This window comes from Streptopelia decaocto, assembly GCF_964273445.1.
Source record: "Streptopelia decaocto genome assembly, chromosome: Z".
Lineage (NCBI taxonomy): Eukaryota > Metazoa > Chordata > Aves > Columbiformes > Columbidae > Streptopelia > Streptopelia decaocto.
The window spans coordinates 27,283,592-27,305,363 of record NC_138657.1 but is presented as its reverse complement, the minus strand read 5'-3'; the positions used below and the strand labels follow the sequence as shown (position 1 = coordinate 27,305,363).

Genomic DNA, 21,772 nt, shown 5'->3' with positions numbered 1-21,772 from the left:
TTAAGGCTTCTCACTACAAAAAGGTGGTGGGATCAGTAGTCCAGCTGAAGTGCATCTATACGAATGCATGCAGCATGGGCAACAAACAGGAGGAGCTGGAAGCCACTGTGTAGCAGAAAAACCATGATGTAGCTGCCATCACAGAAACGTGGTGGGATGACTGCCGCAACTGGAGTGCTGCATTGGATAGCTATCAACTTTTCAGATGGGATAGGTGAGGAAGGAGAGGAGGTGGCATAGCCATGTATGTCAGGGAGTGTTTTGAATGTCTAGAGCTCAATGATGGTGACAACAGGGTTGAGTGTTTATGGATAAGAATCAGGGGGAAGGCCAAAAAGACAGACATCCTGGTGGGAGTCTATTACAGACCACCCAACCAGCATGAAGAGGCAGTCAAAATATTCTGTAAACAGCTGCGAGAAGTCTCATGATCACTAGCCCATGTCCATGTGGGAGACTTCAACTTACCAGATGTCTGCTGGAAGTACAACACAGCAGAGAGGAAACAGTCTAGGAGGCTCTTAGAGTGTGTGGAAGACAGCTTCCTGATATAGCTGGTCAGTGAAGCCAGCTAGGGAAGGAGCCCCACTGGATCTGTTGTTTGTGAACAGAAAAGGGCTCGTGGGCAACGTGTCTGTTGGAGGTCGCCTTTGGCACAGCGATCGTGAAATGACTGAGTTTTCCTTTCTTGGAAAAGTAAGGAAGGGTGGTCAGCAGAACTGCTACCTTGGATTTTGCAAAGGGCAGACTTGATCTGTTTAGGAAACTGGTTGGCAGAGTTCCTTGGGAGGCAGTCCTGAAGGACAAAGGAGTCCAGGAAGGCTGGTCACTATTGAAGAAGATAATCTTAGAGGCGCAGGAGCAGGCTATCACTCTGTGTCTAAAGATGAGCCAAAGATCAGCCTGGCTGAGTAGAGCACTGTGGCTGGAACTTGGGAATAAAAGGAGAATTTATAACCTTTGGAAGCAAGGGTAGGCTACTCATGAGGACTTCAAGGATGCTGTGAAGTTATGCAGAGAGAACATCAGAAGGGCTGAAGCCCAACTAAAGCTGGGCATGGCTACTGCTGTAATAGGGAACAAAAAAAGCTTATAGAAAAGGAGGGCTAAGAAGAATCTCCACACTCTGGTGGATGTGGGAGGAAAGAGAGTGACAGAGGATGAGGGAAGGGCTGAGGTACTAAATGCCTTCTTTGCCTTAGTCTTTAATAGTGAGAACAGTTGTGCTCCAGGTACCCAGCTCCCTGAGCCAGAAGACAGGGATGGGAAGCAAAATGAAGCCCAAATAGTCCAAGGGGAAATCGTTAGCAACTTGCTGCACCAATTGGATATCCACGAGCCTATGGGGCTAGATGGGATACACCCAGTGGTACTTAGGGAGCTGGCAGAGGTGCTCACCAAGCCACTTTCACTTATTTATCAGCCGTCCTGGCCAGTCAGGAAGGTCCCAGTTGACTGGAAGTTGCCAAATGTGAGACCCATCTACAAGAAGGGCTGGAAGGAAGATCCAGGGGATTACAGGCCTGTCACGCGGGAAGGTCATGGACCAGATCATACTGAGTGCTATCACGGGGCACATACAGGATAACCAAGCAATCAGTCATGGAGTTCTGAATGGCAGGTCCTGTTTGACCAACCAGATTTCCTTCTATGACAAGGTAATCCATTTAGTAAATGAGGGAAAGGCTGTGTGTGTTGTGCACCTAGACTTCAGGAAAGCCTTTGACACGTTTCCCACAGCATTTTCCTGGATAAACTGTCAGCTCTGGGCTTGGACAGGTGTACTCTTTGATGGATAAAGAACTGGCTGGATGGCCAGGCCCAAGGAGTTGTGGTAGTGAATGGAGTCAAATCCATTTGGTGGCTGGTCATGAGTGGTGTTCCCCAGGGCTCAGTATGGGGCCAGTTCTGTTTAATCTCTTTATCAATGATCTGGATAGGGGGATTGAGTACACCCTCAGTAAGTTTGCAGATGACACCAAGCTGGGTGGGAATGTTGATCTGCTGAAGGGTAGGAAGGCCATACAGATGGATCTGAACCAGCTGGATCATTGGGCTGAGGCTGATTGTACGAGGTTCACCAAGGCCAAGTGCTGGGTCCTGCACTTGGGTCACAACAACCCCAGGCAGCGCTACAGGCTTGGGGAAGAGTGGCTGGAAAGTGCCTGGAGGACAAGGATCTGGGGGTTTTGTTTGACAGCTGGATGAACACGAGCCAGCAGTGTGCCCTGGTGGCCAAAAAGGCCAAGAGCACCCTGGCTTGTATCAGGAATAGCGTGGCCAGCAGGACTGGGGCAGTGATCGTTCCCCGGTACATCACACTGGTGACACCCAACCTGGAATCCTGTGTTCAGTTTTGGGCCCCTCACTACAAGAAAGACATTGAGGTGCTGGAGAGAGTGCAGAGAAGGAAAATGAGGCTGGTGAGGGGCCTGGAGCACAAGTCTGATGAGGAGCAGCTGAGGGAATTGGGGCTGTTTACCCTGGAGAAAAGGAGGCTGAGGGGAGACCCTATCGCTGTCTACAACTACCTGAGAGGAGGTTGTAGTATGGGGGGTGTTGTCTTCTCCCAGGTGGCAAGTGATAGGACAAAATGAAATGGCCTCAAGTTGCACCAGGGGAGTTTTAGATTGGATATTAGGAAATATTTCTTCATGGAAAGGCTTGTCAGGCATTGAAACAGGCTGCCCAGGGAAGTGGTTGTGTCATCTTCCCTGGAAGTGTTTAAAAGATGCGTAGATTAATTTCTTAGGTGTAGGGTTTAGTGCCAGAGTTAGGTTACGGTTGGACTCGATGATCTCGAGGGTCTTTTCCAACCAAAATGATTCTATGATTGTATCTTGCTACAGTAGTTTTGACTGCTGAATTTGGACAGAGTCATTAGGCAGTACTGATTAATACATCCATCTCATTTTTAACCTTGGAAAGAGAAACTAGTGTTATAGATGAATGCATGAAAGGCAGCATATGAATGATGCATGCATATGAAAGGCAGCTTTTCTGCCTTTGTCTGACTATGCCTTAATGCCTTCTTTTGATTAATTACGCTATGCACTAAACTTAAACTAGTTACAGAAATTCATCTTATGGAATTACTGCTGAGAAAATGCTACTTTAGCACCCGATTACTTGCAATGAAATTCTGGCCTCAAAGATGCTGGAAAATAGTAGCTCATGGCTGAAGGAGGGTGTTTGTTTGAAGTGCCAGCCCCATTTTTGTCCATGTTGAAGGTGCTTCAAAGCCCTATTCACAGAACATAAACTCAAATTTTGTTTGTCTGTCTTCACTAGGCTCTGTAGCTCAACTAGATGATCTTTCAAGGTCCATTCCAGTCCCTAACGTTCTGTGATTCTGTGAAACTAATTAAGGCTGAATGTCGAGCTACCTCTTCATGGTGATGTGTGTTATATTTATTAATAAGTTCTTGAAGAAGTTTATTGGTTAAAACAAATCTGGTCTTTTTATTAAGGTTAGGAGTCTCACTTCTTTGCCTGATATCTATATAGGAAGGGCATGTAGGAAAATACAGAGCCAGTTGGTCTGCCCCTGTGATCCCACTCCTGTTTGTTTTGAAATGTGGACAAACAGACCTCTGAATCATGGTCTCTTTCAAGGGCATTGTTAGCACCTCCATAGCCTGACAGCTTCCATGAAGCTTGTGGCGGGCTTGGACCTTGTCGTAGGTGGTGTAAAGTACATTAAACACAAGTACTTCTTTCTCAGTGCTGGCTGGGAGACAAAAGGCTTCCTCCATGTCTGGTCAGCATGCAGATCACAAGTGTGCTGCAAAACGGTGACCGTTTGTCCTGATGTCAAGGGACAGCCACTGCCAACAGCTCATTATACACGCATCGCTTCAGTAATCCACCTTCTGCCTGTCTCTGTAACAAGCTCCTGGAAAATTACCTCCGCAGCCAATAGAATTCAATTTACAAAACTAATTACGGGTATAATTAACTTTATAAACTTGGTCTGTACTATAAGTTTACTCAGAGCTATGTGATTTGGCCTTTTTTTTCTTTTAAGTAATTTCAAGCAATTTTCCCTTTTTTATTCCTTTGTATAATGCCGGGCTGAGTAGATACTGTTTGGGCGAGAGACCATATAGCTAGTGTCTCATCAAAGTGAGACATTTCTTAGCAGGTGGTAAAAATAAACTCAGAGTGCCATATAGTTGAGACCTAGATGGCTTGCACGGTTGCTGCTACACATACAACTGAATTCTCTGTGGCAGTTCTGGTGGTTACCCACTTTGGGACTAGCCCTCAGGACAGCTGCCAGGGTATTTCCAATACCCATATAGTTATTATGATTTAAAATTTTGAAGTTAATAAACTGAGGAAACATCTGGTTTGGGCAATTGTTGGGAACATTCTTTTTGTGGTAGTTCATGTTCATGACAAGTCTTACATTTTGTTTGCAAGAATGCATGTGTGTTATATTTCTTGGTAAGGGCTACCCCTTTCTAGGATATGCTGAAGTTACGTTGCAAAGGCCCACTGCAGTATTTGTGCATACATTTTGAGTTAGGCACTTATTCTAAAATACCCTGTGCTTTTCTTTTATGTGCTTAATATTTTTGTACATGCACAGGATTTGTTTGCCCAGGTGAGCAATATATTTGTCAGTACTTTGTTGGCTCCCTTAGATAAGTGTTTTAAAGCCATGGTGAATTTTTTTTTTAGTAAGCCAATATAGAAAAAAGTCAATAAAAGTTTTCATTAACTTCTAGCTCACCTGAATTCAGAGACTTGAGCCATTTCACACAGCCCTGGCTTCATAAGTCCTCTTCTGGTTGCAGATAAGCCAGTGGAGGAAGTCACTCCACCCTGCTTTCCTGCTGGTACACATGGACTTCCCACACCCCAGGCTGTTTCCATCAAATAAGCTAGCTTAATTGGAACAGCTTCAATAGTGTTTCTTCACTATTCAAAGTAATTTTGACAGAAATGTGTTATCAAGCCATTGCACGAGCGAAAGAGCTGGCAGCTGGGAATGGGCAGAGGTGCATCTAGAGAGGGGCTTGAGCCAGCACGGTTGAAGTTCGAAAAGAATTTGCATTAGCTAGCATGTTTTGATGTTTTTATTTAATGTTGCTGGTGGCTAAATTAATTAAAAAATAAATAAATTGTTAGTTTAAAAATATATTGGATGCTTAAAGCTTGTGTATGCAGTGCTGCATTCCCCTGATGATCAGAGATTTCTTTAAACCCCAGCTTTCCTATAGGGAAAAAAAAGTTAAATTTCCAACCCTTTTGGTATGAAGAAGATTTGAAAATGTAAATAGTTCTTGTGGCAGTGAATTTGACTATGATAAAACAAATAGATGACATTCTAAATTTTCAGTGTTATGGGAACAGTTGCAGTAGTCATGTGAGAAAATTGTGTGTGCTGTTAGTATGTCTTTAAATACTGTTATTCCAGTTGTCTGTTTGTTTGTTTTAAATATAAATAGACCCCTGTATTCATGTGCATAATCCCTCTCAGCATTTTGACATAGTGACTCAACACAACAAAGCAGTTGTTCAGAAAAATCAGACTTATCACCCCACCCCTCCCAATGCAGTGCAAAAATCTGTTCTTGTGCTTTGAAAAAAGAATATGCCTTGATTTTTGTCTCTTTGGTACTATGGACATAGAAGTATAGTGTTATGCTCGCACTGGCATGTTAAGAAGATTGCACCTGGCTGAAGAGAGACTGCTCATATCTGCAATATATCAAAAGTCTTCAGATGTGATATAAAGCAATGGGTACAATGGAAAAGGACTCTGGTGTCAATCCCAATGTTACATGTTCTTACCCAAATAATGGATTTTTTTAATCAATTGTGTTACTTGTTCTAGAGGGTTATATATATATAGATAGATATAGATATAGAAATATATACAAAAAAAATTTTTAAGAGAGATTTAAGAAGTTTTTAGTTATTTTAGAGAAGGGAACTTTGTGTTGCTGCTGCAGGTAAAGCTTTCAGTATGATTTTCAGAAACGTGTTTAATCCCCTGGAAGCTGATAGCAGAATGTAAAGTTACATGTACTCTCATAGCAACAGTAAGTGTAACTGACCTGCAGAACTGTTAAGAGTCAGTAAGCAGAGAATATTTACTCCTTTGCTTCAGATTAACAATACACAAACTTCGTTAAAGTCTGAATTCCAGCACAAGTAATTCTTCAGCAGAAATGTTTCTGTTAAAAAAAAACAAGCAAAACTTCAATGGAAAATATTATTTTTTTCTACTTAAAAATATTTTTATTGACTATCTGCTATATGCTCACAACATGTAAACAGCAATAATAAAAGATATAGAATTAAGATGGTGCAACAAAGAACTGGGACATTTTCATTTAAATAAATAGATACAATAATATGTTTGTTTATTAAGTTTTAAGTTAGAAGGAGAAGTGATAGGGGCTCAATGTCATCATTTGAAAACCAGAAATGCAGGATGTATTCTAAATTGCTTTTATTGGACTGTAAACTCTGGTTATGATTTGTCAGTATCACAAAGATTTTCTTTTTAAAGGATTTTGAGCATGCTATCTGATTTTTTGTTCTGTGAGGTACTCTCACTGTTTTTGACACTGCTTCCTTGATTCTGGGTTTGAATGTATTAACTAGGACACTTCTCAGAGAGCCCCAACTCTGATCTGTTAAGTGAAGAAGTCTAGGGAAATCAGTAGTATTCCGTAAGGATGCACAAGGACTCTTCTCTGGACTGTCTAGGCTCTGTAAGGTGCTGCAGGTGAAATGAGTGAGAATGTTGCTGTTTAGTAACTGACCAGAAATTGAGCAGAACTGAATGAGGATGAGGAAAATATAAGTATTTTTAAGGATAACTTAATGCTTCTGGAACTTAACTACATCAGTGATTTGTGCTAGGGGAAAAAAAGAGAAGTACTAATCTGCCAGTTTAGCGGTTTCCAGTAACACAAATGAGATTTAACTATTTGATTATATCCCTTTGTGTTATTGCCTTTATAAAATTAGCCAGATGTGCATTACAGCGCATCTTTACAGTAATGTCCACTGTGCTGATGGAGCAGAGGTGTGGTAACCAGGCTCGTGTTGGAGACCACAGCTGAAGCTTGCCAAAGGAATGCAACAGGATGATTGTGTAAATTGGCCACTTACATTATTATTCAGCTAAAATTCTCCTGCTCTTGTGAATATCACTATATCATGTCATGGTTTTTTGTACTCTTCCAAGTTCAGTCACAAAACAAACCCAATTTTTTTAGTAGATGGGAGGCGGAAAAGAAGCTAGTTCGCCATTACCTTCTTATTGTGATGTTTATGGATTTATGATGTGCTTGTCTATTCTGCTTTTCATGTAAAACACTGGGAGGCAGATGAGTGCTCAGATCCTCAGGGTTTTTCTTATTGACAGAAACTTATCAGTGTGTTCAGAAAGTATTTGCAGAGGAGTAGCTTCTGAATTACCTGAGATATATGGTTCAGTACATCTTTCTGACTGTGTAACATTCTTGTATTCAGTGTTTATTACTGGAATAATCATTCATGAATAAAATCATAGTGAGAAAGATTTGGTGATGTTTTTGGCTCCCTCCCAGACCTAACAAATTCTTTCTAATGTATTTTTGTTGTAAGGCAGAAATCAAACTGCTTTGTTTCTCTCCTTGTTTGGGATAACTTGCTCTCACTATTTCATTAAGAAATTCAGAGCATCTGTAAGAAGTCTACTTCTTGGGGGGGGTTATTTTAGAAGACCACATTCACTAATGCTACAAGAAAAGGACATGTTCAGAGCTTAATGGTACTTCATCGTCGTTTGATAAATTACCTCTAGAGTGAATGAGGGCATCTGTAGATTAATTTCTGTTTTCAGTAGCTAACTGATGGGAAGGAACCAAATGCCTATGGCCTTCATTTTTTGCAGCTGTTTTTCTCCCAGATATCTGCCATGGGGAGAGTCCAAGCTGCCTGGTGAACTGATTTCATGACATATCCAGCTCCTGGACCCAAACAGGGTGTCACACATGCATTGGTACACTTCTTTTTTGAAGCATCTCTTTTATGAGAATTAAATCTTCACTACACTGGCGCTTTGTGGTTAAAACCCACCATCAAGCAGTAGCAGAAGAGTTTTGTGTTGTAGTTAATGAAACTTTACAAGCAATTTCATAGTGATTTCAGGTTATTTGCTAACCAATTGGGATATATTTCAGGTACTGCAGGCTTATTAACTTAATTAGAAGTTTCAGTGAGAATGCAGGACTTTAGGGTGCCAGATATCCCACTAAATAATGAATTATGCCTTCTGATAACAAGATCTGGAGAGTGATTTTAAGTAGGTGGATTTTTCCTTTTTCTTTTCTTTTTTCTTTTTTTTTTTTTTAATTTAATCTGTAAACAGTACCATTTATCCTCCTATCATTTTATAACTGGTAATGATCTATTCTATAGCAGTTCACTATTCCTTGGAAGACTCATGTTTCTCTATCCATGTATATGTGTAGACACTGCAGAATGAGTATCATGAAGTATATTACATGTTTGAATAAAACTGTGGAGTTCTGTATTTCTCACACATTTTAAAATATTATTTGTCTGGAAGTTGCCTAGAATTACATAATTGTAAACTTTCAGTCTTTGGTGAATTTACATGTGAGAGCCAAGCAAACTTGTAGGAACAAAAACTGAACCAAAACAAAAAAATGCAAAACAAACACAAAACCAAAACAACAAAAAACCAAAACAAACGAACAAAACCCAGAATAATTATGCTACCCTTCTTTAGAATTTACTTGAAGTCATGAAACTATACAGGAAGGGAGGATGAAGCACACTTTTATACCTTGTACCCGCGTTTGTGCCGATAATGCTCTTCTTTCTGTTGTACTTCTTCTTACCCCACAGCCCATTCCCGTTCCCAAGTCTTCCTTTCTCTTTTCCTCAGTGGGGTGATGGTGTCACTGTCTTGCATTCCTGTTGTTTCTCCCTGTCTATAGCTATCTTAACGACTTGGACCGCATAGCAGATTCCGCCTATCTGCCAACTCAGCAAGATGTGCTCAGAGTTCGAGTCCCAACCACGGGGATCATTGAATATCCATTCGACTTACAAAGTGTCATTTTCAGGTAGAAAAACATTTTAATACCCACTTGCTTTATTTATTTTCTTTTCCTTTTACATTAGTAATACCATCTATAAGATATTGGTTCAGAGTGCATAAAAAGCACTTATTTTGTTTTTTTAAAACTTGATCGTGGTCATTATATTTTCATGTAATTGTCCACCTACAATAAGGAGCTGATGTTAAAGATGTCAAAAGGATGAAAGATAATTAGGTTGGTCTTTTTGTGAAGGTTATTACTGATAGAAAGCCTGCAGTTCATCTTTTCAGTCATACATATCAAAGTTTCACCATGAATAATAATCTGAAAATACAATCGTATGTCCACGTAATTCGTGTAAATTCTGGAATACAAAGTTACCAGTTGTGAAGTTGAGTTTTAGAGAGAAATTGGTCTCCTTTACAGAGGAATGACACTACGTGATTGTGCAAGTACAGTTGTTTAAAAAATAATTGTTTAATTCCAAGTTAGACACCTGTATATAGTTACTCTGAGACATAGGATGAAGTGGGAATACACTGTGAGCAAATTTGAGATTTAATTTTTGCTATTGAAAGTTTTAGTTGATACATATTATATTCTACTTGTCCTCTTAAGATGATGCATTTTTAACAAGTTGGGAACGTTGACTTTGGTAATTTGGGGGGGAAAAGGCATGCCACCCAGTCTGTTCTGTTCACATTCTGCTGAATACACAGGCCATATATTGTCAAGTGATGTATCTCAGAAATCTGAGGGGTTTGAGACCTACAATAATTTAAATACAGAAAACGCATCAGACTTGAAAGCAGATATGATTTACTGTCTACTTAGATTCCATTAAATATCAATGGAAAAAATATCATTAAGACAAACCACACTGTGCTGAACTGAATTCTTGAAATTTACCATTGTGTGTGTGCTCGTGTGTTTATCTGTTAAGGTATTCATAGAGTTGATGTGGGTGTTAATTTTGCAGAATGGTGGATGTAGGAGGCCAACGATCAGAAAGAAGAAAATGGATACATTGCTTTGAAAACGTCACATCTATCATGTTCCTAGTAGCTCTTAGTGAATATGATCAAGTGCTTGTGGAGTCAGACAATGAGGTAAGCAAGCATCGGCAAAAAGCACCGGTTTTAAAGAAAAAAAATAACTTCATTTGTCCAGTCCTGTGTTTTCCAAGTGCGTTTACCAATAGTCATACACAACTTCACCCAATGGAGTAGAAGCACTACAGGGATCAAGAAGAGAGGAGGAGATCAGTCTTCAAATGTGGCAAAGCTGATCCACTCCATGGAGGGTTCAAGGAAACCCACCTATTTTTTGTTAAAGTGTAATACAGTTGAATATAGAAAAATGTTCTTAGTGTAGCTGTTTGTACAGTTAGTGTTATGCAGCAGAGCTACAGAAATAGGTGGTGGAAATTAAGACAAAATTTATAGGTTCTTTGCTAGAACAGACCCTAAAGTAGTAAACTTCATTCCTGTGGCTTAAAGCATAGGATATATGTTGTATCTTATTTCAAAACATAACAGAAGTGAGAAAGCGGATGAGCTAAGGAGGTAAAGCACACTAGTATCTAGTCCTTTTAATGCAGTTTGACAGAGTAGGGAGATTATTTAATGGTTAGATTTTTTCTCTTTCTGAGGACTATTTTAAATTATTCATCAAACTTTTATGTGTTACTCACTGGCACTGTCTTGTGCAAGCCATTTAACACATACTTAGAAAAGTTAGGTGAAAAAAGGGACACCCTTGAATATTCTTCATGACAGCATACATGTCGATTTCATTGTTTAAGAGAATGGTTGACATAACCAAGTAAAACAGGTGTCCCTGGACATTCATGTTTTCATGCTGAACTTTCTTCAAGATTCATTTTTAATAAAGTCTAGGGGCTCTGAAAGCCTTTACGTTTATAGTCTTCCCATAAAAAGAAAAATTCTGTTACATTAGTTACATAATCTACTATATAATTCAAAGCTGAATTTACAAAAGCGATGATTTTATTTACACCAACTTACATGTGTAGATAAGCAAAGAACTCAGTCAGACTTAGCTTATTTTAAGCCAAGCTAGAAATGCCTGATTCTGTCATTTTTCCGTTTGCCTTGTTTTTTTGTAACCACAAAGTAAACGCAGAAGTATTAAGCATTCTAATTTTACAAGTCAAAACCAAATATATTGGAATTCACTTAAAGAAAAACTGTGATAATTTTCAAATACTATTCTAACTATCCAAAATAAACTTCCAAACTTCCTGATGTTAGCTGTTTGTCACTGTATTTCATACTGTCTTTCTCATAGGGAGAAGTTCTCATTGGAGCTGTCTCACAGGGAGTGGTTTACCATACTGGTTCCCTATCAAGTGTATCCTGTTCTAGTTAGGTAGCTTGCTCAGACCCTTGCTCTGATTTGTCAGATAACTTCAGTGTGCAGATTATGACTTAAAGCATCCCTGCTATAGAAGATGGAGCAATATCTCACTTAGACTGAATCACTGGAAGCATACAGTCTTGCTCTGTGTTCTTGCAAGCTGAAAGGGTTCACACGTTGTGAACTAAGTAGAACATCAGACTAAAGATTTCGTTTACGTTTTGAACTTTCCAGTGACTGAAGTGATACTGAAAGTTGTGATACCTTTTCTATAATTACTTTTGAACTATTATGAGAGAGATCACTTTACTTACAAAGCTGGTTTCATTTTTCAAGTTTTCACTTTTGAAACACATTGTGGAGGCAAAAGCTGTAAAACCCATTGTCTTGCAGATGTTCTTCCACCTCACTGCTAAACTATATTTCTTATTAACTTCCGAACCTTTTTGTCTTTCAGTTTAAAATACGTTCATAACTGTAATTCAAACCAGTTTTTGTTTTCAGGTCATACATACATACCCTAGTAGTGCTTTCCAGTGGCCTTAGGCCTGTGTTACTCTAGATCTGGGATGGATCCAGACTGTCTTAGAGCTAAGCACCCATCTGGGCAGCTTAGTTTTGGCTTTCTGCAAGCTGTCCATCTAGGTTTTGCTGGTATGCCATAGTACTGCTTTCTTCCCTTCCTTTTCCCTCCCCTGTATCTCTAAACATTGCAGCCCCAGAATGCATGGAATAAGAATGGGTTTATTTGTTCCGCATAAAGCAGAGTGGTTTGTCTGAATGTGGATGTGCCATAAATAGAGGAAAAGGTTTTAAATGTGTTAGTTGACAGCATGAGTTAAGAAATTTATCCACCCCAAAAATTTTTTTTTTATTATTCACTGGGGTGTGATGAACTCTGTAGGGAATACAGTAATTTAACTTGGAGACTTTGGTAATCAGCCAAGAGATACTTTTTCGCACTTGCCTTTAAATTGTGAAACAGTATGAAAATTTTAGCACCAAAGTGAGAGAGTGTGTGTAAATGCCCTACTTTCTTCATATATATGCCACCAGTGTGATACTATGATAGCATCTAATCCTTCTTTGATCTGTGTGCCTCTTACTGAAATTAAAAGATCTAACTCGACAATTTGCAGTGCCCTGCAACTGCCTTTCCATTGCTTTCATGGCCTGATTAAACAGTATGATTTTTGTAAGATGGCCTACTTTCTTTTTCTAATTAGTCCACTGCATGTTATTGCCTGAAGTCTTTTTCCTTGTAGTGTGTTTTTACAAAGAAAACTGTACTTTTAAATCATCCACGGCATTCTTTTCAGTTAGTACTTTTTTTTCATTGATCTCATTTTCATGAGTAAACATAAATCTGTAAGAATTATTTTTTGCCTGTCAGTGTATGTGTGTTTATATGACCCTTCATCATTATGAAAGTGGTTTAGAGCCCTGTAAGAGTCTCCATTTGTATTTCAAAATCTAGTATCTGATAGAATCTCAGTTGTAAATCCATTTCTTCCCTTGTGTAGCTTATTCAAGGTAAATACATCTGGATTATAAATCAGATGAGACTATACTAAGTTTAGAGGCCTTTCTAGTGCCTCTCAGGGGCTTTTACTCACTGTCTGCACATGGGATTGAGCTGGGCACTGTTTCTGTCTTCATGCCCTTGGAGGAATTAAGTATTAAAAGTTCTGAGGAATACCTTAAAACTGCTCTGTAAGGGGACATGATACATACAAAGTAAGACAAGTGTTCAGACTGCCTGTTATTCAGAGTCCTGAGTAGAATTACTCTTAAGTGATAGATGGGTGGAAATTGCAATCCCATGGCAAAGATCTGCAGCTAAACAGTTGGGGGCTTCACTCTCGAAGAAAAGCACGCATGGCTGCCCAACTGTGCTATAGCTATGATTCCTCTAACAGGCAATACTTACAAACAAGATAATCTCTCCTCTCTGAGTATGTGTTTAGATTTTACATAACTAAGCATGTGATTTTGGTGCAAAAATACAAAATGAGAGTTGGTAAGAACAGTGTATGTAAATGTATCTTTCAAAAATTTCAGATGATACTCAGTTTTGAACTGCCTTTCTCTTGTTAAATACATGTAAAAAACTGTTCCACATTCTGCCCTTAATAAAAGTCTGTTTAGATTCGTGGGTGGAAATGAGGAAAAATTAGATCCAGAAGACCTAATATACTAACTACATTAATAGTGCGGTAAATTAAGTAATTGTCCCTCTGTCTGATACGATGTGATGAAGGACAACATGCTGTAAGTTGAATTATCAGATATTTGACCTTTTCACTTTTTCAGAAACTCTGACAATCAGGGATGAGATAAAAAATGAAGGAATAATCTCTCTGGTAAATTAATTTATGATGTATTAAGTCCTCTAGTCCTTAAGTCCTTTGCTCTGAATTATACTAGTAGATCTGGAGTAATTTGCCGTTTTATCAAAAAGCAGGGTTTAGAACTTTTATGTTTTTAAGGTCAACTTCTTTTCTTAAATAAAGCATTTTTTTCTGGATAAAGTGTATTAATCCATATTCCAAGATATGCTACATTTATATATGTATCCCAGGTAGCTCTTTTAAATGTAAAAAATCTCAGGGTGTCAGTATAATAAATATGAAAACAAGTTCCAGCTTTATAAGAGAATCGGTAACCACTTGTTCTTATGGAAAGACTAGAGACGTCACAGTACACCTGTAAAATCTGGTTTCCTAATAAAGAGGTTATCATTATATTTGCAGAGCTTGTTAAATACTTGGAAGTGCGAAAATGAAGGACGGTCTTTATTGATGCTTGTACATGTTTTACTTCCACATTAGTACACTAGGCGTATATGATTTCACATAGGTTGTATAGGTCTGTGGTGGTTATGAAAGTGTGGGCTTTTTATAGGTAGAGGTCTTTTGTTTTTCTGTGTTCCCAGAGAAAGAACAGAAAAGACAGGATACAATTTACTCAGTTCAGCTAAATTAATGGATTAATAGACTAAGTGAAATTTTGAAATTTTCTAAACTATCAAAAAGCAAATACTGTCTTTCCTGAGGTATCACCAGAGGCTGCAAAGCTACAGAGGCATTGGACAGCATAAAGTATTCATTGCAAATTGAAACTGAAGGAACTTTGTAGGGTGGTTTTCTGTGATGTTTCTGTGCTTTAGGTACTGAATAAAGGCACTGTGCAAGGATGTTGGGTTTTTTGATTGATGGAAAATTTTATTATTCTTAGGTTGTCCCAAGTAGGAAAGATCAACACTGTTTGGTTTTTTGAAAAAAGAATCCAGTTAAAGTTGAATATATTAAAATTACATTAAAATAATGAGATGAAACCTAGGATAAACATTTTTAGTGTGAACTCATTTATATGTGTATGTGGTATGTAGATGCAGGCATACATGCTCATGTTTTGAATCTGGACTAAATACATCTGCAAAATATATGAGTATCCAAAGCCTAGATGGAACTTACAATAGTGTTCATCAGTGTCATCTCTTAATGGGTGACTAATTGCTACAATGTTCCAATCGCACTTGCTTCTTATGTGGGACAAAAGTAAGAAATAGCGTGAGGCCACAGAGTTCAGAATACTTTTAGTCTTTATGCAGACAGTTATCTGAAGCACATATTTCATTTTTTCCGAACTATCACAACTGTCTTAATGTTCACATCTGACCATGCTTCCACTTCTCTTCCAGCACTCTGTGTTCCTTATTTGCAGGCTAGTCCTATATGGCTTAGAGTGAAGGGCTGAAAGAAAACAATGCTGAGATCAGAGCACTTCTCTTTTTCTGCATCGTGAATAAATATTAGTTGTCTGTTTTTTTCACCAACATTCAGCAATCCAGAACAATTGAGCATAGAGCAGAGGGGTAATATGAGCTCTCAGATAGAATTAAAATCCTCAAATGGTCTTCATAATTATGTAACAATATTATTTCCATGGGAAATAACATGTCCAGAACTTGTCGTTTATTTGGAAACTAGAGAAAATAACACATTTACGACACAAAAAAACACCTCTGCCAAACCTTCCGAATGTAAAGAATCAGTACTGAGAAGCATTTGGAAGAGCCAGAGCCTCTCGCTCTTTTGTTGAAGTGGGTGGTTCTTAATGAACAGGGGAGGCTGAATGATTGCGAACCTGCTTGCAGACACTGCCAGAAATGCTGCTGGGAAATGTTGCTGTTGGCAGCAGTTGCTGGCAAAGGTGACTACCACTTATTTTTTCAATAACCAGTGCCAAAACTGACCAGAGAAGGGTCTTTTTTGATGACAATTTTGAAGTATTTTCATCCATTTTTCTCAAAAATATGTCAGCATTCATGAAAAACTGATTATTCTGGCATTTATGTTAGTTCATCAAGTTTTGGCATTTATTTATATTTGCAGCAATGTTTGGACCATGTTTTTGACCACTTTTTGGACCACCTTTTTTTTTTTTTTTTTTTTTTTACAGTATTTTCGTGCTTTGATCATTGTCAAGCATGTTGATTTGATGAATTTCAGCTCTCATTTGGTTCATGTATCCCCCTGCTGGGTAGATAAAATTGCCATGTATTTCCAAGCGCAGTGCTGCAGATTTCGGTTATTCGAGAGGTGAGAGTTCTTTTCCCAGGTGATTTAAAAGTATAGTTCTCATCTACAAAGATGTCTTCCCAGTCCTCTAGCAGCAGCTTTTCTTGTCAGCCTAGTTTGCAGAGAGATTCAAGACCAGTGAAGAAAACAAAGGAATTGTTCCTGAGCTCTGTGTTTGAAGTTGTTTCTTACTGCATTTGAGTTATTTATCAAAACGTTTGTGCAACCATTGCAGTTTTTTCTTGGATGGCTACTTAGAGCAGTATTGCTGCAAGATGAGACTTTATACTGGCAAGAAACTGAAGTGCCTCCAGTTCTGGTACTGTATATACTTTTTTACATGGTGGCGGACTCTGCACTTAACCTCCCACTTCTGATTTCCTCTGTTATTTCCCAACTTTGATGCAGCATCTCTATAACATCTAGCCAAGGAATACACTGTAAATCTTTCTGTGCAGCCATGTAGTGGTTCCATTTAAGTAACTGCTGGAAATCTTACTTGGGGACTGGAGACATTCCTAATTAATATAGACTTTCACACAAAAACCATTCACATGCACTAGATTTTGTAATGTTAAATAATACAGTCCATTACTGTGATACTAAACAACTTCTGAAATATTAACCACTGCTTTTTTTCTGAAGCACTGTTGCATCAGTACCTCCTCTTCTATAATTATTATCCCTGAATGCCCCTTCTCTCAAATAAACACCTGCTACCAGCATAAATGTAGTTATATATATAGTGCAAGTTGTTGACTGAAAAATGCATCTTGTTTATCCCCTCACCACTTTCTCTCTTATCGTTTCAACAAAATTCATTCTCTCAAAATTTGTGAAATCATTATTTTGTTAACAGACACTATTTAAATAGCAACTTTTAAGACAAAAGTTACTTACTACATTTTCGTTCAATATGTAGGCTACAGTATGCCTACTAGATGACACTCTAGAAAGTCTTAAAGACAATAATGGGTGAAACTCCACACTACAGTTTCTGTATTGTTTCGGATTATATTGTATTTGGGTTTTTTAATGTCAAAGTACTATGTTTATTAGCTGGGAAATGCTGCTTTCCCTTTACTGGGTACCAGCTGATGCAGCTTTTGAATGCTATTAATATTTTAGTGTTCTTCAGGTTTTTCTTAGGATCTCAATTCTTAGAGTCAATTACTTAAAAATTATACATATTATACTGGTTCTATTGTTTCTGTATTTATAGAAGTAATTGTATATTTTGTCCAGAGCAGCAGATAGAAAAGAGAATTTTAATACCTAAATCCAAACTAGAAATTCATCATTTTAATATGACAACTGAAAATATAGGATATAAAAAAATAAAAAGGAAGTATACTCCTTTTTAATCTGTTAAAAATGGGGAATAGTAAGAGTTTGCATTTAGCTGAAAATGTGGCTAAACATGGTTTTTATGTCTAGTTATATTTGTGTGAAGATTCAACCGTCATATAAAAACTTGTCAGCATAAAATCTTTTGTATAGTAAGAGGTACATAGAAGAAAGAAATTTCATTTTATTTTTATTTCTGTTTCATACAAACATGTTTCTAGTCATGAAACTGGACAGTCCTGTGAATTGTAAATAAGTACAGCATTTTTTCTTGATGTTAAATAAGAAATTGGAATAATCTGGTCCAAGATTATGTGATCTTTTTATAGTTAACAAATGTCTGTTCACTTGCGGAGTTTGTCTTGTGTATTTTATACAGTGTGTCAGGATGGTAGTTTTACATTGGAGTGGTGACTGTGTCAGGTTGTGTGGAGGATGGCAGAATTTTATGCTGGCATCTGTATATCATAAGGAGAAAAAAACGGAGTAATGGCTGGTGATCTCAATATGCCTTTATGCATTTTGGGACTGACTGCAGACATAAGCCAATCAGGGAATTTGCCAGGCCAGCAGATCCTGGGGGATGGTGGAAACAGTGACTCCGCTGCTCGTTTTGCTCGTGCCAGCTGCCTGCAAAGCCAGGGAGGCCACAGCGAGCTGTGGCGGCTGTGGGAGGGGGTTGCTGTGGAAGTTGTCAGCTGCTGGGAGACCCCTGAGCCAGCTCCAGCTGCACACTTCTATACATTAGTTATTCACAGGTTTCTCTCTGCAGCCTTTTCCATTGAAGCTGAAATGAGATTTGAAGACAGGGTGAGCTTGTTTAGTCTAGTGAAGGGGACACTAATACTTGCCAACAAATATTTGAAGTGTTGCAAGTGTGCCACAGAGCCAGTGTAACGAATTATGGCTTGGGAAGTTCAGGTTGTATCTTAGGAATGTATTTTTCCCTGGGGTGTTAGTGTGGGACGGGGAAACCAGAGAGGTGTTGAGATCTCCATCTTTTGCCAAGACAAAGGCATGACTGACCTGATCACATGTTGTCAGTAGCTCCACTGGAATTAAAGACTAAGCAAGATAAGCTCTAGAGATACTTCCAGCCAACATTTAAGAGTCAATACTTTCCTGCCATTTCAGTGGTTTTTCAGTGGCAGAAAAACTGTATGTGCGTAATCATGCTCTGTGTGTTCTCTTACATTATAATAGTAATTGTTGTCATCTAATTGTAGTTTTTACTAGTGGTAGATGTAGCCCTTACTCAGAAGCCATACAGATAACCAGACCCTAAATGTGTATTGGGTAGGAGCAGTATTGTGATACTAGGAATAGCCTGATTTTGGCACTGAACTGTAAATTACTGTTTCTGATTTTATAACAAGTAGTTCCTGGTGAAATAAAGGCAAATTTCTTGTCCAAATAAAAGCATCCCAATGTCTTAGTGCAGAGTATGTAGAAGATTGCCTCTTGAGAAGAGCTACTTGGAAATGGAAGAGCATATGATAATACTTTCCTACTCCTTTCCTAACAGAACATCTGACAGCAAGTCTTGCTGATCATAAGCAAATGAGTAGCTTTGGAGGAGTGCACGCATGTTTGTAGTTAGAATTGCTGAATCCAGTTTCTTTGCATATTAGTAATGTAAGAAGTTAATTCTCGTGGTGTTCATCTTCAGAGCTTTTGTTGGATATTTATCAGCTGCCCTCACAAAAGCTGAATGGACTTGTTCTTCATTATAACTATACTGAGTTCTTCAGTGACAAGTTTAGCAAAACTGGTCCTTAAATTCAAAATACAGATTGCAGTGTGTTCCTAGGAAGTCCATTGCGTTCCATATCACATTTAATCTTTGCGCTTCTTTTGTTGTGCCTGTGGCTTCTTTTGAAATTTTTGACCTTTCAAGGTGGGAATTGTAGGGAGGGAACAGAAGAGATAAATCATTTAGGCTTTATTATGTTACGACAACACACCAAGAGATATAGCTATGGTTAATATGCAGTGAGTATCCGTCTTCTCTTCAGGGCATGTTAAGTACTTTGTTTTCTTACATTTTGGTAGTATTGTGCATATTATAGGTGCAGTTCATGGCACTAAGAAGATGCAGAAACAAACAGTGAAAACACACAACCTGAGTGTGAAGTTAGGTTGTCTATTTAGTAGATTTTTTCTCCTCCTCTGGGTCCTCTTGAGTTTCCAACTATGCTATTATTATTAGGTCTACACATAATAAAATTATAAAATAACTGGGGAAAAAACAACAGAACACAGAGTTAACATTCAGTTATGGATTTTGGATTTCCTTGGTTTGATCCTTAGATGTCTAAACTATTATGTTAATGTGACATATGAGTGCAATAAGAGCCCTATAATTTATTATGCTGTCAAATACAACTGCCGTTTTTCATTCAGAGAATCCCCATGGCCAAACAAATGCTAAAATAAGCAATATCTTTAAGAAGAGACAATAATTTTATTAGATACAGTCAGAGAAAGCAGGCAACCTCATGGACAATTCCTTCATGACCCTGTTGCACCTACGATTAAGTGACATAGCATTGACCACAGGAGTCATTTAGTAATATATACATAATGTTAGGTATGTCATGCAACTGAAGAGGAATTTTCTTATTTAATAGCTTTACTAGGCTTTGCAAGACACTTGTTAAATATACAAATGATATGAAATCTGCATTGAATCCCTGGAACTGGCCGATCTGTCTTATTACATATGTCATTTGTAAAGGCATATTTGTCTGTGGAACACCACAATGTGGCATACATTCAGAGAAGATAACCAGTAACATCCAAAGTCTTTTTTCCATGTATCCGATGTAAGGCCAGAACATAACATTGTGTGTTTTGTTCCTTGAGAAGCATCATGGAAGTTCATAGACTTGTCAATTATGAATCTTCAGGAGAGTGACCTTTTTCTTAACTGATTCAGACAGCTTGTCATCCTTTGGCAACTCGTTAGAAAACGTGTCTGCAGCCTTCCTGATGTCTTAATTCTCTGCTATTTGCTTCATTCTGTAGATGTAAGTGCAGTAAGGGCCATTCTGTAGTGATGTATACTCTGAAATAATCCCTATACCGAGATAGTTACTGTTCCTTAGACCTACCATTTGGTGTGCAAGACTTCAATGTCTTACCTTCCCAATATCCTCAGCTGGTACAGTGCAAGATCCTTGTACCATAAGACAGAATTCTACTTCAATGGGTTCTGGCAATATAATGTGCATTTTTTTATCATTTCCCACAATCTTCTGTTTAGGATGGGGTAATTTAATGAAAAATTTTGTTTAGGATGGGGTAATTTAATGCAAACAAAATAACAAGGGCAACAGTCTACAGCTGTTGGCTTCTTTAAAGCCTGTTCTCCCAGAAGCAGGGACAGATTCAGATTTATCGCGGCTCTTCCTGGAAATACAGTTAACTGGATGACTTTTGGAGGCAAGTGGCTTCTGGATGAAGTGAAGCTTCGACTATACTAATGAATACAGTGAAGTGCACAAGGCTGGGATAATCTGGTAGTGTTTTATTGCCATCAGTTACTGATGTCCCAAACTATGTATTTTCCCTAAAGCAGTTGAGCATTTCTTTCAGTTGTGTTTGACTGCACATATTGACCACTTCTGTAAATTTCTCAAGGCTGTAATTATTTCCTTTGGTATAACATTTTTTCCAAACAGCTCTTTTACACTGCTTTATTAGTAGGGTGCTTTTTTGGCATCCCAGATTGGTTTTGAATTAATTGAACTATCTCTGAAATGATGGAAACCTGCTTCATCTCTCATCTGTCTGTTGAGTGGAATCCTTAGTAAATATCTTGTGAAGGATGGGTTTAAAATCATATGCCTGGAGTCAAATCTGAAAGGACTTGAGGGACATTTATAACATGAAAAAGTAAGTCTGTGGAATGCAATTCATGTTATACAGAATTAATAATGAAATTATAATACAAGACATCATCTTCTTACATTGAAGACACAATATTCTTTATTGTGTATGTTTCCTGGTGGTTTTATTATATGCAACACTAACAGAGTTAATGTTTTAGCTGATGGGATGCCAGAAATTCTTTTAGGCATGATATCAATGTAGACTGCATACCTTTTCTGCTTCATCTTGTTTGGCATCCCTTTCAAACAGAAAATGAAAATGTTCTCTGGATCTAATAGCAGTGTTTGCAAAACAGTTTTCTTGTGCTTTCCTGGAGGCATGGTCATAAATTGATACAAATGGATTTATTGGTTTTGTATTTGCAATTCTGTGTTATGTATATGGGGAAAAAAATCAACATTATAGGTGAAGACACTGCAGCTTTCTTGAAGGGTTTTTGTGAAAAGGAACACACAATGCACAAGTAATTTATTTGTGTTTTCTCTGCACTTT

General features: G+C 38.2%; 1 protein-coding gene across 1 annotated transcript in view; it reads left to right on the top strand.

Moving 5' to 3' along the window:
• The window catches only part of GNAQ (G protein subunit alpha q), a 137,844-nt gene that overhangs the window by 103,138 nt on the left and 12,934 nt on the right, over nt 1-21,772 (top strand). The window contains exons 4-5 of the mRNA XM_082074800.1: nt 8,973-9,101; nt 10,057-10,186. Coding sequence (XP_081930926.1) covers nt 8,973-9,101; nt 10,057-10,186 — 259 coding nt within the window. The remainder of the gene's footprint in view (nt 1-8,972; nt 9,102-10,056; nt 10,187-21,772) is intronic.